Below are 14,719 nucleotides of genomic sequence, written 5' to 3'. Positions count from 1 at the left end.
GGTCCAAACGAGATGTAGATTGGAATAAAGGATTTCAATCTTAAACCCCCACAGCAGCAGGGGATTGCAGACACTGCCGCCAGCAACAGTATGTCCAATCCTTTTCCCCACACCACCATAGAATCCAGACACCATCACAAAGGTGAGCACTCGCTCGAGCCTTAACTTGACTACAATACATAGTGACTCGATCGAGGTTCGAGCACCAACACAACTACTGTCAGGGCATCACCAATGCTGCCATGTTCATGCTGGTGCGCCCTTAAGGAGCATCAGAAGGGAAGGTGGGAAGAGACATTCAGGGCATAACCAAGGTTGCCACCTGGCACTTGCCTCACTGCCAAGGGGCATCAAGGGGGAGCAGGAGAGGACATCCAGGGCCTGAAGAGGGAGGCCTGGAGTGGAAGCATGGAGTGAATTGGGAACATGAAAGTATAGAGCACAGCCACACTCTGATAACCAATATCTGTACTCCCATGGTGCTAAACAAAAAATTACATTAAAAACACAAAATGTAATTCCATGACTTCCGCAGTGGAAAGCCACACCATGGGTAATCAAAAGCCAGGGAAAAAGAGGCAAACAGACGGTGGGGGACAAACACAGAATAGGAAGAAAAGCCACAATTAAAACGCAGGGAACTGAGATTGACAAGAAAGCAATCTAATCATGAGAAAGAACTGGATGTATTGTATACATTATTGTCAGCGACAGACAGCTGGAGCTATCTGTAGAGACTACAAAAATGGTGATGGTATTTTTGGACCATGTGATAAAACTGAACTCAATAGTGGTTGAAAAGTTCCTATTTAGTCATTCCCGAAGAGATCTGATCGAGTTTGTATTGCAATTGAATAAAAGGATAATTTACAAGCATTCTTAGTCATACTACCCGGAAGTCTTTACATCCCTTACAGCATAGCAAAGGTACAAAGAAAGACCTTAGCTTAATGGAGGGATTAAAACATAAACTATTGAATATTAGTATTGACTCGGTGATGAGGTTCCTTGCATGCCTACAAAAAAGGTTTCCATATTTTGATAGAGAAACAAAAAATATTGATATATGCTATATTCGCTATACTGGAAAATTAAAATCTCGATTTGATGTTTATTCATTGTGCTTTCAAGTAACCGGGTTATGAGAGCTGTAGTCCCTGAATCACAGCCATAGATTGACACTTGAATATATGCCTTATTTTCATTGGATTATGATTTTTATATGTCAGTCTCTCTTGTTTTGCAGGTCTGTGCAGCAGAGCCATGCAATAGTCTCAGCACAGGACTTCAATGTGAGATGGATCCGGTGTCACAGACGCAAGCTTCTGAGACGTTAGCGGAGCGGGGATACTGTGTTATTGGCTGGTACCACTCGCATCCAGCCTTTGATCCTAACCCTTCTATACGGGATATTGACACCCAGGCTAAGTACCAGGTATGGTATCTGCAAACACAGCTTTCCGTTGTCCTCTTTACTGCGTAGCAGGCTTGACATCAGTAACTATAATTGTTGAAACATCTGCTAATCAGGTTGGTCATGTATTGATTTTTGCCTGTGCAAAGCTGCAGCGTAATTAATTGATTAAAGGTTTAGTTGATGGTGATTAATGAGGAATGGATAATGCACGTGTATTAAAACAACTTTAAACAGAAGATTTGAAGGACGTTTTGAAAAGAGTGATTCTAAATGTGGCGGGGAAAGGGTGCTGGAAACCACAGTGTTCTGAAAAACCATTCCACTGGAATGCTAAAGTTACAAAACTTGCAGAAAAGCGCAGTTCTGTCCTCAAGTCTACCTGGGTGACTTCAATCTCCACTGGAACGATCAGAAAGACACCGTGGTGAATAGTCTCAAAACTTTCCTCAATGCGCTTGACCTCACCCAATTGTGCGATAAACCAACACACGACAAAGGCGCGATACTCGATCTCATCATTGCCAAAGAGAACGCTATTCAACTGGAGGCGATTCTACCCTGCGATTGGTCAGATCACCACATTATCACCTTCTTTATCAACGAAAAAGTTAAACCTAACCCTACTCAACCAATCAAATCCAAAACATGGAAAAGGGATTTGAAGAATCTTAACCCCTCCACCCTACCTCCCCACATCGGCAACCTCCTCCTTCCCCCTTCAGGTGCCTCAGATGTTCAATCACTGACTGACCACTACCTTGACTCTATGAATACAATAGTCAATGAAGTCGCCCCTCTGCAACTGAAGAGAGTCTCCACCAAAACTTCTAACCCCTGGTATGATGACAGACTCAATGACGAAAGGCGTAATATGCGAATGGCAGAGCGCACCTGGAGATCGGACCCTTCAGCACTGCATCTCAAAAAGCTTAAGAACAAGAGAAATGCCTACTTTAGGAAAATAAAGCGCACAAAGTCGGACTTCTTCAGCCGCCAGTTGGACCAAGCGAAGAATAGGCCAAGAAAGCTGTTCGAGCTAATCAAGACCCAAACAAAGGCACAACCCACACAATCAAATAGCACAACAAATGACACCCCACACTGTGAAGCCTTCTCTGCTTTCTTTAAACATAAGACTGACAACATAAGAAATGACCTCATCATGGATGTAAATCGATACTCCAACTACACCAGAATGGCAGACACTCAACCTAAAAACAAGGCATCCTGGCGGTACTTCGATACCTATTCGGAAGAAGCTATACACAAACTGCTCTGCACCTTGAAGCCCTCTAATCACCTCACAGACCCTCTACCTGCTAATGCTGTAAAAGACTTTATCCCCTTGCTCCTCCCTCTCTGGACCAAGATCATCAACAGCTCTTTGCAACAAGGACACATTCCAGATTCCCTTAAGGTGGGGCAAGTCACGCCTATACTCAAGAAACCTACAGCTGATCCGTCTGACCTAAACAATTATCGGCCCATCACCAATATCCCCACTCTGGCCAAATTGCTGGAGAAATGTGTCCAACTCCAACTAACAAAACACATTGATCAATTTGACCTCCTCAACCCTCATCAATCAGGCTTCAGAGCGAAACATAGCACGGAAACAGCTATGACACACATAATTGATGACGCGCTCCAAATTCTGGATCGCAATGAGTCCTGCCTCCTCATCCTTCTTGATCTCTCCTCAGCATTTGACACGGTCAAACATGAGAACTTGCTGGAGCTGCTAAGTACTAGAATGGGGCTATCGGGAGCTGTTCTCAAATGGTTTTCGTCTTTCCTTCACAACCGGTCTCAGAGGTTCAAGATCGACAATGTACTATCTACACCTGTGCCTGCAGATCTAGGGGTTCCACAAGGATCCACCCTCTCCCCTACACTGTTCAACCTCGTTATGGAACCCCTCGCCACCTTGCTTCAAGCATCCAATGTTCAATTCCATATGTATGCTGATGACACACAACTCTACCTAAAGTTACAATCCCCGGAAGATATCAAACAGCTGAATTCCACGCTTATTAACACCCAATCTTGGCTGGCCGATAATCACCTCAAACTAAATGCTCTGAAAACTGAGTTCCTACTCATCTCACCCCCGGCGAAAATCTCCACCACCCAAACCTGGCTCAACAACCTAACAGCACTCAATGTCCAACCTACCATCGTGGACTCTGCGAAATCCCTAGGCATCACACTCGACGCCAAGCTCGACATGCAGCAGCACGTCAGCAAAGCCACAAAAGCAGCTAATTTCCAAATTAACACGCTGAGGAAAATTAAACCCTTCCTCCCGGCCAAAGACTTCCAAACTGCTGTACAAGCTTTAGTCATCCCTCGAATAGACTACGGAATTGCGACCCTCAGCGGTCTCCCAATATCCACAACAGCACCCTTAAGAGCCTCCCTGAACGCTGCCGCGAGACTCATTACTGGCTCTAGAAAGGATTCGCACATATCCCCAGACTTAAAGTCTCTAAAATGGCTGCCTTTTGAAGCCAGAATACAGCAAAAAATTGCAACTATGACACACGCGGCCGTGCACCACAAGGCACCCAACTACCTCGCTCAAAAGCTGTCTATATCAGGAGGTTCGAGATCCAATAGGAGTACAAAAAATCTACTCCTGAAACCTCGTAGATTCCGGAAAGTGAAAACTTACAAACGCTCCTTCTCAGGAATGGCACCCAGGATCTGGAATGCGCTCCCTCCTGAAACAAGGCTAATCTCCTCCACTGCACTCTTCAAGAAAGAGGTGAAAACAATCCTTCTGGCCAAGATCTCCTGATCGCTACAGATGTTGGTTCAGAGACTCTGCATTGCTTTGTACCACTGCTCAGCCTATCCCCTGGCACTATACTTGACTTGTTGGGGGCACCACTACGCTACTCTCTTACTACCGACCAAGATATGATACACGTTGGTTTACTGATCCACCTGTACACCGTTGTAGTGGGATCAATGACTTGTGCTGTTCTATATTACTTCCTTACCTGATCGTATATGGATTGGTTTTATGTATGTTTTTATTATCCATGTTATTACCATGTTATTGACTATTATACTGTTCCCATTATCTCTGTTTACTCCTATTGCCCCTTCCCTGTCTTTGTGAAGCGCTCTGATATCTGTAAGGATCATGTTCGCGCTATATAAAACTTTGAATAAATAAATAAGCAACTTACTGAAATTGCGCTCTTCTAGGATCTATTGCCTTCCAGTGGCATGTTTCTTGAAACTTTTAATAAATGGGACATCTTAAAACATTTATTTTGTATGTCAATGTCTTTCTCAGCACAGACATCTGTGCAATGTTGGATCTTGACTTATTTGCCATTGATCATTGAAGATTCTAGCAACCCACTCCTTCAGCAAGCCGGCACTAGTTCACAATTAGTAACTGCTGCAAGCCTTTCCTATCATTCTGGTGGCTTCGTTATTTTCGGTGCTATACTGTTAGAGCAAGAGGTGCAGGGCCGCACTGGGAACTCAAAGCAGGCCTGGCAATTTTGTCATATCGGCCTCCGATGGGGAAACGCCTGATGCCTGGTACGGCCAGCCCAGCCCTGAAGAGGTGCCTTGTGCTACTCAGTCATTGTGAACTCCTTAACTAATTTAAACAATGTTTTGCAGTATCAATAATTCCAGGTAGAGCTGGAAATGTTCATGCGTATTAGCAATCATCATAGAAAAACATTCTAAAGCTATTTGGGGTTAAGTTGCTGATTTGGTGTTCATCCAGTTGAATTTTCATCTGATTGAGACATCTATCTGCAGATTCCTTACTTCTGAATTCTCCCTAGGTGCCAGACTGGACCCAGACATTTTTTCAGCAGTACCTCTACCAATATGCATCGGTAAAAGGCGTTGTTTGACTCAGTTGTGACTTCTTCCACCAGATGTAACATCAAAGGAGTCCATATGATCCTCCCCTCCTATGCGCTGATCTCAGTTCCTTCTTTTCCGTGCTTCCAGCGCGGATCCGGAGTGGTTCTGCATGCAATTTTCTGGCCTATCTCTAAATCTTTTAGTCAAAGGAACAGTATGCCCCTTTTATTTTTCATGTCCTTGGGGTTCAGACCGTGGGGGTCCTGTGGAAGGCGGATGTCGGCCACAGGCCCTCATACTATTTATATGTGGTGCCTCCGGAAGAACCACTACTCCGAGTATTGCGGCTCCTCCCGTCGCCTTCGTCCAAAGGCATTGCAAAACTGCGCTTGGGGTTCAAACCTTGTTGCCCTGTGGAAGGCAGATGTTGGCCACAGGCCCTCATACAATTTGTATGTGGTGCCTCGGAGAGTAAAGAAAAGGCTTTTCCCTTGGCTAACACACTAATATTTTCATGCCTATTCGCATGTATTCCTACCGGGCCACATATATTGCAATCTATCCACACATTTGTTGTATAGTTAAAATATTTATTCTTAAAAAGTCTTTTACTTTTGTACAAAATCATTAGACAATTTATAAAAAAGGTTCTTCATAATCACAAAGTACATTCACAATATAACATTTTAAAAATTCATTAACATAATATCATACACTTCATTTGATTAGAAAGCGCAATAGTGAATATTTTGCACTGGGTTATACAAAGGAAAAAAGTCACATCAGGGGAGAGACATACAAAAGGCATAAACAATTAGTCATAAATGTTACACATCTGAGACGCTACTATTATCAAAATCTAAACCTAGGCCCGTTATTTTCTGGACTCCAGAGTAGATTGGTTCTCTTGATTGTGTATATGCTGCGTCGACGCGTTTCGATGGCTATTTATTGATACTCTGCCATCTTTTTCAAGACTTAACAATTAGTCTCGCCTACAAACTGGGCACTGGATGGTTGCCACTTGTCAGGGATTCTCCTCGGGATAAATAATATACTGTCAGAATTTATACATCAAGATCATTCTCACTTCATAATTTCTAAACTTTCATGTTCGCTACAGTCATGGGGACGGTATTATGATGCGGTAACGAGTCTCCTAAATTTTGTCATTGGTGTATATATACTGTACATCTTTGAATCGCATATTTTTTGTCCATTTCTATGGGGCCCCACGTTTCGCTACTGGTCCTCCATAACTTTCTAGATGACCGCCCAGATGATATGTTTGTGCATAATACATGGGCACCATTTTCTTGATGTCCCTACTCTTCTTTGTTATGGCATTGGTCTATATATAGGTATTGGGATGGTACAATTTATAACCAATGTTATGGGTTACAAGATGTGTCCTAAAAGCATAATTCATCGTCATCATGGTCGGTTAAGCTACCCTTTTATGTGCGCCTATTAGACCTACTTGAGATTTAAATCATCTCTGGTGATGGGGTCTCTCTCAAAAATCTAAGCAGTGCCTCGGAGAGTACCATGACACCTGAGTATTCTAGCTCCTGCCGTGACCTCCGCCCAAAGATGATGTGAGAAAGACGCATGAAGATCCTGGTGGCAAGACTGGCGGAGGCTTGGTGTCATTATCTGTCTCATTCAAGTTCCTGGGAGTGATCGCGAGATCAAAAGTCGTCCCTGCGGGTGTCCATCATCCTCATCGTCAACGGATAAGACATCAAAGCGTAAGATGTGAAAGTCGCATGCCCCCCAACCCTCCCCCTCATCCGTTCCAAATGCTATCTCCAGCCGCCAGCTGAGGAGGCGGCGCAGGAGTCTACCCGCGCTACCTGATTTCCCTGGAGCCAGGGCGACTCTAGCTCAAATGCAGGATTACTATGATTCTAACAATGCCACCTTTCAGCCCGACCTCCCTTTAGGGCGCTTAAGAGACCCAAGAAGGTGAGAGGTGTTCAAACTAAATCCACACCAGCGTGTTTGTCCATGGCATCAGTTAGACCTTCTGGATCCGTAGTCAGATCTGTGCCGGCTCCGATGCACAGGCCTTCAGGGTTCTCTCCTCCTATATCAAGACACCACTGCACAGATGCTGTATGGCGTCTGGGGCAGTAACAGTGGTGCCGTCCGGCTCGGACACATTTCCTCCTGCTCAGGGCTTTAAGTGGGGTGGGGGGATGAGCCCCCCAGTTTTATTTTGGAGGGCCTTGAAAGGGGGCTCTATTTTCAGGCCTCAAAGGTAGGGTGAGCAGACGTCCTGGTTTTTGTTTGGTGTTACTAGTGTTGGTAACATGGTGTTACTAGTGTTGGTAACATGTCTTGATGGTGAAATACTGCCAATTTAGTTTTTCACTATTGAAAGGCTATCTTGCCCATAGGATAACATGGGGAATGCTGTGTGACATGTTTACCTGCATATCTTCCCGTAACAGCAAGATAGACATATGGAATCTGGTATCCCTGAACTCAGACGCCCATTGGACTCAAAGGGCTTTAGCCCCCCCTCCCCCCGTCGTGTGTGGCAGGCCGGGATGAGACGCTTCCCGGGCACACACACAGCCACATCTGAGCACTTCTCAGGTCTTTAAAAGACCATTTGCATATTAATGAAGAATTGTTGTTGTCTCACCCCTTCTAAGAGCCCCTGCACCTCACTCTGACTATTGCTTAAAGATTCAGCCCCCCTGAAAAAAAAATGTAGCCCCCCCCCCCCCCAAAAAAAAATTTGGCTCTAGTTGCGCCTCTGCCTGAACTCAGAATTTAATAACACATCCTTTAGTGAAGATGGTTTTTAAATTCGAAGTTTGGAAATTGCAAATGTTTTTTTTAAGTGTTTGGTATTTTATGGCTTATACTTAATAAATTTGCCACACCCCTTTTAGAGCTCCCCCAGGTTTTTTCCCCACTTAAAGCCCTGCTCCTGCTTCTAAACAGTCTCACGCTGTTTTTCCTATGGGGGAACAGGCTTTTGGATTTGAAGGTGCTGGGTGCAGCTAGTGGGCCTGAGTACTTGTTAGCTTTGGACCTTTTTGCCCCGCCTTGTTAAGAGGTGAGCTCCTCCCTCACTGAGGTGCTAAAGAGAGCAGCTGCGGTACTAGATTTGCAGCTCCCCTTTTTGTGGGTGACCACTGACCCCTTGATAAAAGTGAATCACCAATGCCACCAAGGAGTGGAGCCTGTGCTCCCCTACACTTAAGCATTGTATTACCTTTTATTATGGGCCTGGGCTAAGCCCCCTATGGGGGCCACTGTGGACCGTCCCTTAGCCCATTGACACTGCCTCGCCCCTGTTGACCCGGCCTGTCTCTTCCGACACCCAACTCCAAGAAGTTTTGTGGTGCATGCCGTTAATGCCTCTTCTGACCCCAGCATTTTCCATAACGTTCTTTCAGACCGGGAGTCCAGAAGGCTGGAAACCTCTTTTCCGCAGCCAGTTTAGCCTTGCGGTCAGTTAAGACTGCATGTATTCTGGGCTATATTTACTATGCATTGTGGGATTATGTGACGTGCCTGCCTCCTTTGCTTTTGCTTCTGGTGGAAAACTGGAGCCAACTAGCCCAGACACTCCCAAATGGGAGAGAGGTAGCTAAGTTTGCAATAAGATGTGGTATGGGTACCACGGACTCAGTATGCTGAGCCATGGCTCGTTCAGTGGCACTTTGCCCGTTATGCCTGGCTGCGCCATTCTTGCTTTTTGGAGGCTGTCCAATCCACCCTGGAGGACATGCCCTTTGATGGTACCCCCTATTTGGCACACATGCCGATTCTGCATGGCAGCGCTTAAAGTACAGCCTAGGTAAACCAAACTCTTAAAAAGGTTGATTCCTGTATCATCCGGCTCCCTAGCTCCCCACTTCGCTAGTATAGTGGACGCTCATCTTTGATTCTTCTTACAGATAGGCCCATACCAGAGTGAATCATATACTTGAAAGCAAGCTTCCTCCCCCCTCCAAGGCCTACCTGTAGGTTTCCCCCTCTTTTTTCCCCGCTTTATTGGAACCATCCCACCTAGTGGCACCAGTGAAGTGTTTCTGCCTTGTGCGGGTATTAATATTTCTTAAGGCCTGTCCGTGAAAGCTTTTAGCTACCGCTTTCTGGGAGGCATTTTCTTTTGTTAACCCTAAGTGGGTTTAATACCTGATGGAACAGGGTTTTACCGTTTTCTTTGATGATGGGCCTCATGCTCAAGAGATAGTTGACTGTGGTGTATGTTGCCTGCCCTATATAGAACATCTTCTGTATGCTTGATAGGCATTACTAGGTACATTTGTGGTACTTTTCGTGTCCCTTATAGGGTGCTTATAATTCTAACTACATGGGAGACTTTGTGCATGGCTCAACGCTTTGCACAAGAGCCTATTATGGTGAATCTATCGTTGCTCCTTGCTTCAATCTATGAAGCATTACTTATGCTTCTCTTTCTGGGGTGATTATGCTTCTCCTGAGAGATTATTAATTTCCCAGCAGAGTAGTGGGACAAGTGGTAACACCATTCCATATCAGTGCATCTTTGCTCTTCTTTAGCGAGCTGCTCTTGCTATACCTCAGCAGGATGGGATCTTGCCACTGGTCGCTCAGGCAACTCTGGTACACAGGTTCAAAAACTTGAGTTCTCTGTAGAATGCGATTTTTCCTTCATCCCTTGCACCTGCTTGTCTTCCTTGTTTTATCTTTCCTACATTCCTAGTCTGTGCAGGTTATGTTCAAGGTGCTCTTCTCTTGTACCGCTGGTCTTGTTGTCATTAAACTGACTTTTCACTGCAAGGATATTTACTTATCACTTAGAGGCAAAGTCTTGTGCCCTTGCTGCCACAGAAACTTTTTTTATGCAAGAGTTCACCCACGACCTAGGGCATCAAGATGCCTAAATATTTATTCTTAAGGCGCTGCCATGTAGCCATCTAATTTGTTGATGGGTGTCTTCCATCTTACGGTGGATACCTTGTTGTTTACACATTTTCCTTCAACATTATCGCTCTGTTTTTCTTGGGATTAGTTGGTAGTGTGGATTGGTTGCTCCCTTCGGATGCAATCTCACTGGTTGGTTCCTTTCACTCTATTCTACAGTGTGTCATCATATTTCTAGCCCTCCGGGGTTAGTTATAACGCTTCTGCGTTATTGTTAGGGTTCCTTTCATGATTAGGAAACCTCACCCTCTTGCTGTGTACCTCACTTCCTTCGGAAGATGTCCTCATACATTAGTATACTGAAGGCTGTAGGCATGTTTTCAAGTCTCCTATTTCTTGTATTTCCGTTGATTGAGCTTTTAATAAATTGTTTTTAGTTTTTGGAATTCCATTTTCGTGGTTTTATTTGTCCCTAATGGACTCATGTATTTTTCCTTTCGTTCTATACTTCAGTCTGGTCCTTCTCTGTCTGATTTAACTTACCATGTGATGTTGATGCTTGATATCTGTTCTAGGCCTTTCATGTGTTTTTCCTTGACCTTCATGTAGGTCCAAGTTGTAGCCCTGTATTTTCTATACTAGCATGGTTTTTTTCACTCCTGCTGTCTTCATTCAAGATTATATCATCAGCGGCCTGATTGTGGGCTACTCAGTCAGTTAGCATTGGTTCCTATGCTTCGACAGCCATTATTTTAGTGGGATGTGTTATGTCCGCCACACTTTCCATTCTCTTTTATTAGTACCATCTTCATGGGCGTCCGTAGGGAGGGGCAAGCCCCCCCCTCCCTGGATCGCCAGTGCGTCCGGTGTGGGCCCAGTCAGGGCCGGCCCTAGTCCATCATGCTTTTGAAATGGTGCCATTGGTCAGTCAAGGTGGCAGCCCCCTCTATTGGGTTGAAGGGTGCAAGGGGGTGGCCGAGAAGGGTGCAAGGCAGAGAGGAGAAGGGTGCAAGGCAGAGAGGAGAAGGGTGCAAGGAGAAGGGGAGAAGGGTGCAAGGCAGAGGGGAGAAGGGTGCAAGGTAGAGAAGGGTGCAAGGCAGAGGGGAGAAGGGTGCAAGGCAAAGGGGAGAAGGGTGCAAGGCAAAGGGGAGAAGGGTGCAAGGCAAAGGGGAGAAGGGTGCAAGGCAAAGGGGAGAAGGGTGCAAGGCAGAGGGGAGAAGGGTGCAAGGCAGAGGGGAGAAGGGTGCAAGGCAAAGGGGAGAATGGTGAAGGTAGAAAAGGGTGCAAGGCGGAGGTGGAGTAGGGTACAAGGGGGAGAAGGGTGCAAGGGAGGGAGAAGGGTGCATGGGGAGAGCTAGAAGGGTGCAAGGCGACGATTCCGTCGACGGCGGCCGCACCGTCGACGGGTCAAAAAATGCAATTTCCAATGCAGAAGCTGAAAATTACACCTGAAATGACGTCTCCTAGACGGGTTTAGTCTCTTCCACCGTCAATGCTTCTGGATGACGAGTCGGATGAGGAGGAGGAAGATGGAGGCCATTATGGGGATGCCTACAGTCCCTCGGATTTAAATGTAAAATTGCAAGAGACTGACACAGAGGAATACTATGAGCATGCCTATGACCAACAAATGCATCACTATGTTCCTCAGGAGCGACGTCCTCCAGGTTTGGGGCAGGACATGGTGGCCATGCCGGCCTCTCTAGTCTCTGATCTACAGATGATGCTGCCGGACTACAGAACCAGGTTTCCATCAGAACCTACGGTACAGCATCAACGTCCTCCAACTCCGGTGCTGCCTCAGGCGCAGCCAGTTGTCGTACTGCCTCCTGCACAGGTGGTGCCTCTGACGCCACCAGTGGTCATACCAGCGGTACTATCACGGACACCGGACCCTAGTCCACCCAATACCGTTCTGCAGGATACCTCTTCCGATGATGAAGTACATGTCGATCCTTTGACCGATCCATTGCAGGACCCAGACTTGGAACCCGGTGACAGTGGATTACAGTATCAGGACGCCACTGGACGAGATACGTCCATGTCGCCGCCAGTCGATATTGGGGGATTCCATAACCTCATGGAAAGAGCGTCGAAGAGGTTCGGACTGCCAATTGTAAGGGAGCAGTCTGAATGTTTCCTGTATGACTTCAAAGAACAATACAGGAAATCAGTCAAATCCATTCCCATAATTGAACATGTGTGGGAGGAAGGGATCAAGATCATGCAGAATCCGGCCACTGTTATCCCTGTTCTTCCCCGGCTGGAGAAGAAATATATGGCTCCGGATGGTAGTCCTGCATGTCTTCTTGCACAGCCTAAGTCTGATTCTGTGATCTCGCAGGCCGCACAAAGCAAATCCAAAAACCCATCTACGCCTCTGACTACGCCTCCGGACAAGGATGGTAGGCGTTTGTATAACGTGGGGAAGAGGTTTTCTTCCATGGCCAGCTTGCTTGTTCGAGCGGCAAATGCTCTAGCCATTCTAGGCAGATATGATCGCCAGATGTGGTGAGACTTGGAGCCATTTGTGGAACAACTGCCAGACTCCGCGAAGGAAGAGGCCAGGAGAGTTCTGATGGAGGGAGAAAAATCATCCTCCGAAGTAATTGATTGTGCTATGGATATAGCTTCTACGGCTTTTCGTGCCTTAGCAGGGTCAGCGGTGTTACGCCGTCAGGGCTGGTTACGAGCCACCTGGTTTCGTCAGGAGGTCCAAAATAAGATCCTGGACCTCCCATTTGATGGTGAGATGCTTTTCGGCAAGCATGTTGATGATGCCCTGCAAAGTATAAAAAAGGATACGGACACGGCTAAGTCCTTGGGATCATTGAACTATCGAAAGGTCCCATTTAAAGGTGCACGAGGCAGAGGTTTCTCTTCCTAGAGAGGCAACAACCAGCAGAGATATTCCTCGCAGTCTTCGCAGTCTTATAAGACCCAATATTCGAATCAACGGCAAGGACAATCAGCGTCTTTCTCCCGCCAACCTCAGCGATGGCGTCAAAACCGCCAGGGACGCGACAATGCCAAGAGGCAATAGCGGCCTCCTGGCGCTTACTACTGTTCCTCCCCCCCCCCCCCCCCCAGTCACATCAGTGGGGGGCAGGATATCTTTTTGTTTGGACAGCTGGAGGGGTATAACATCGGACCGGGAGTCCTGAATATTGTTCAGAGTGGCCATACGTTGGAATTCCAAGATCTTCCTCCAACAAGAGCCCCTGGCGCCAACCGCAAGAAACATCTGGGACTGTTAACTCTCGAAGCCCACCAATTATTCATCAAGGGGGCAATAGAGCCGGTACCTCTCTCACAGAGGGGCAGAGGTTTTTATTCCAGGTTCTTCCTGGTTCGGAAGACGGCACACACTTGGCGCCCCATATTAGACCTACAAGAGCTCAACACTTATCTCATCAAACTATCTTTCAGGATGGTCACTCTCCAAGATATTCTTCCTCTTTTGAACCCAGGCGACTATTTGGCGTCTCTGGATTTAGAAGATGCGTACTTTCACGTACCGATACACCCAGTTCACAGACAATATCTACGCTTCACAGTATGCAAGAGCCATTTCCAATTCAAGGTGCTTCCGTTTGGCCTTCGGTCTGCACCACGGATATTCACAAAAGTGTTAGCACCAGTGGCGGCTTTCCTCCGAAAACAATCCCTGGAAGTTTTCCCCTACTTGGACGACTGGCTCGTCAAAGCTCCATCTTTCAAGGAAACTTCCCAAGCTGTTTCAACTTGCATCCAATTGTTCAGTCACCTGGGCCTACAGCTCAACAAGAACAAGTCAGTTCTGCGACCCTCCAGGTCCGCAAGATTCCTTGGGGCCATTTTAGACACAAAGCGATGCACAGCTCGTCTATCGGACGAACGTCAGCACAAATTGATCATTTCGGCTCGCCGGGTGATGAAAAAGAAGTGCCTTTCAGTCCGACTCTACAAGTCCCTGCTCGGGTCGATGTCATCCTGCATACCATTAATACCGCATTGCAGGCTGCGAATGCGTCCTCTGCAGGAAGAGCTAGACAAACAATGGTGCCAAGCAGAGGGCTCTTTCGACTACAAGGTGTTGGTAAAGCCAGAAATGAGAAAGGCATGCGAGTGGTGGCTGGTAAAAGACAATATCGCAGAAGGGCTACATTCAGAATTTCACCATCTCCTCTGATCATGACCACGGATGCCTCCTTGGAAGGCTGGGGAGCAGTGCTCCGAGAGCTTCAGGTCAGCGGGCACTGGAGTCCAGAGCAACGTCAGTGCCATATAAACTTTTTGGAGCTGACGTCCATTCGGTTGCCGTTGCAGGCTTTCCTTCCCAGAGTTCAGAATCACACAGTGCTGGTCCGGACGGACAATACGACGGCCATGCACTACATCAACAAACAAGGAGGAACAAGATCACAAACTCTCTTAAAAGAAGCTCAGAGAATCTGGGATTATGCGATTCTTCACAAGATCAATCTGCAGGCCAAACACCTGGCAGGTTCTCTCAATGTCACAGCGGATGCCCTGAGTCGCCAGACAGAGGTGAATCACGAATGGGAATTGAACCAGTCCATTCTGCAGGATGTGTTCTCGGTCTGGGGA

The 14,719-nt window shown here is 46.6% G+C and overlaps 1 protein-coding gene across 3 annotated transcripts in view; it reads left to right on the top strand.

The window, feature by feature from the left end:
• MYSM1 (Myb like, SWIRM and MPN domains 1) overlaps positions 1 to 14,719 on the top strand; it is a 367,486-nt gene that overhangs the window by 249,868 nt on the left and 102,899 nt on the right. For all 3 annotated transcript variants that reach the window (XM_078669957.1, XM_078669947.1, XM_078669962.1), the window contains one exon: positions 1,247 to 1,435. In XM_078669957.1, the coding sequence (XP_078526083.1) occupies positions 1,247 to 1,435 (189 nt within the window). The remainder of the gene's footprint in view (positions 1 to 1,246; positions 1,436 to 14,719) is intronic.

This window comes from Lissotriton helveticus, chromosome 1_2 (genome assembly GCF_964261635.1).
Source record: "Lissotriton helveticus chromosome 1_2, aLisHel1.1, whole genome shotgun sequence".
Lineage (NCBI taxonomy): Eukaryota > Metazoa > Chordata > Amphibia > Caudata > Salamandridae > Lissotriton > Lissotriton helveticus.
Note: the sequence above shows the minus strand (reverse complement) of the source record. Positions and strands in the feature narration are given on the sequence as shown.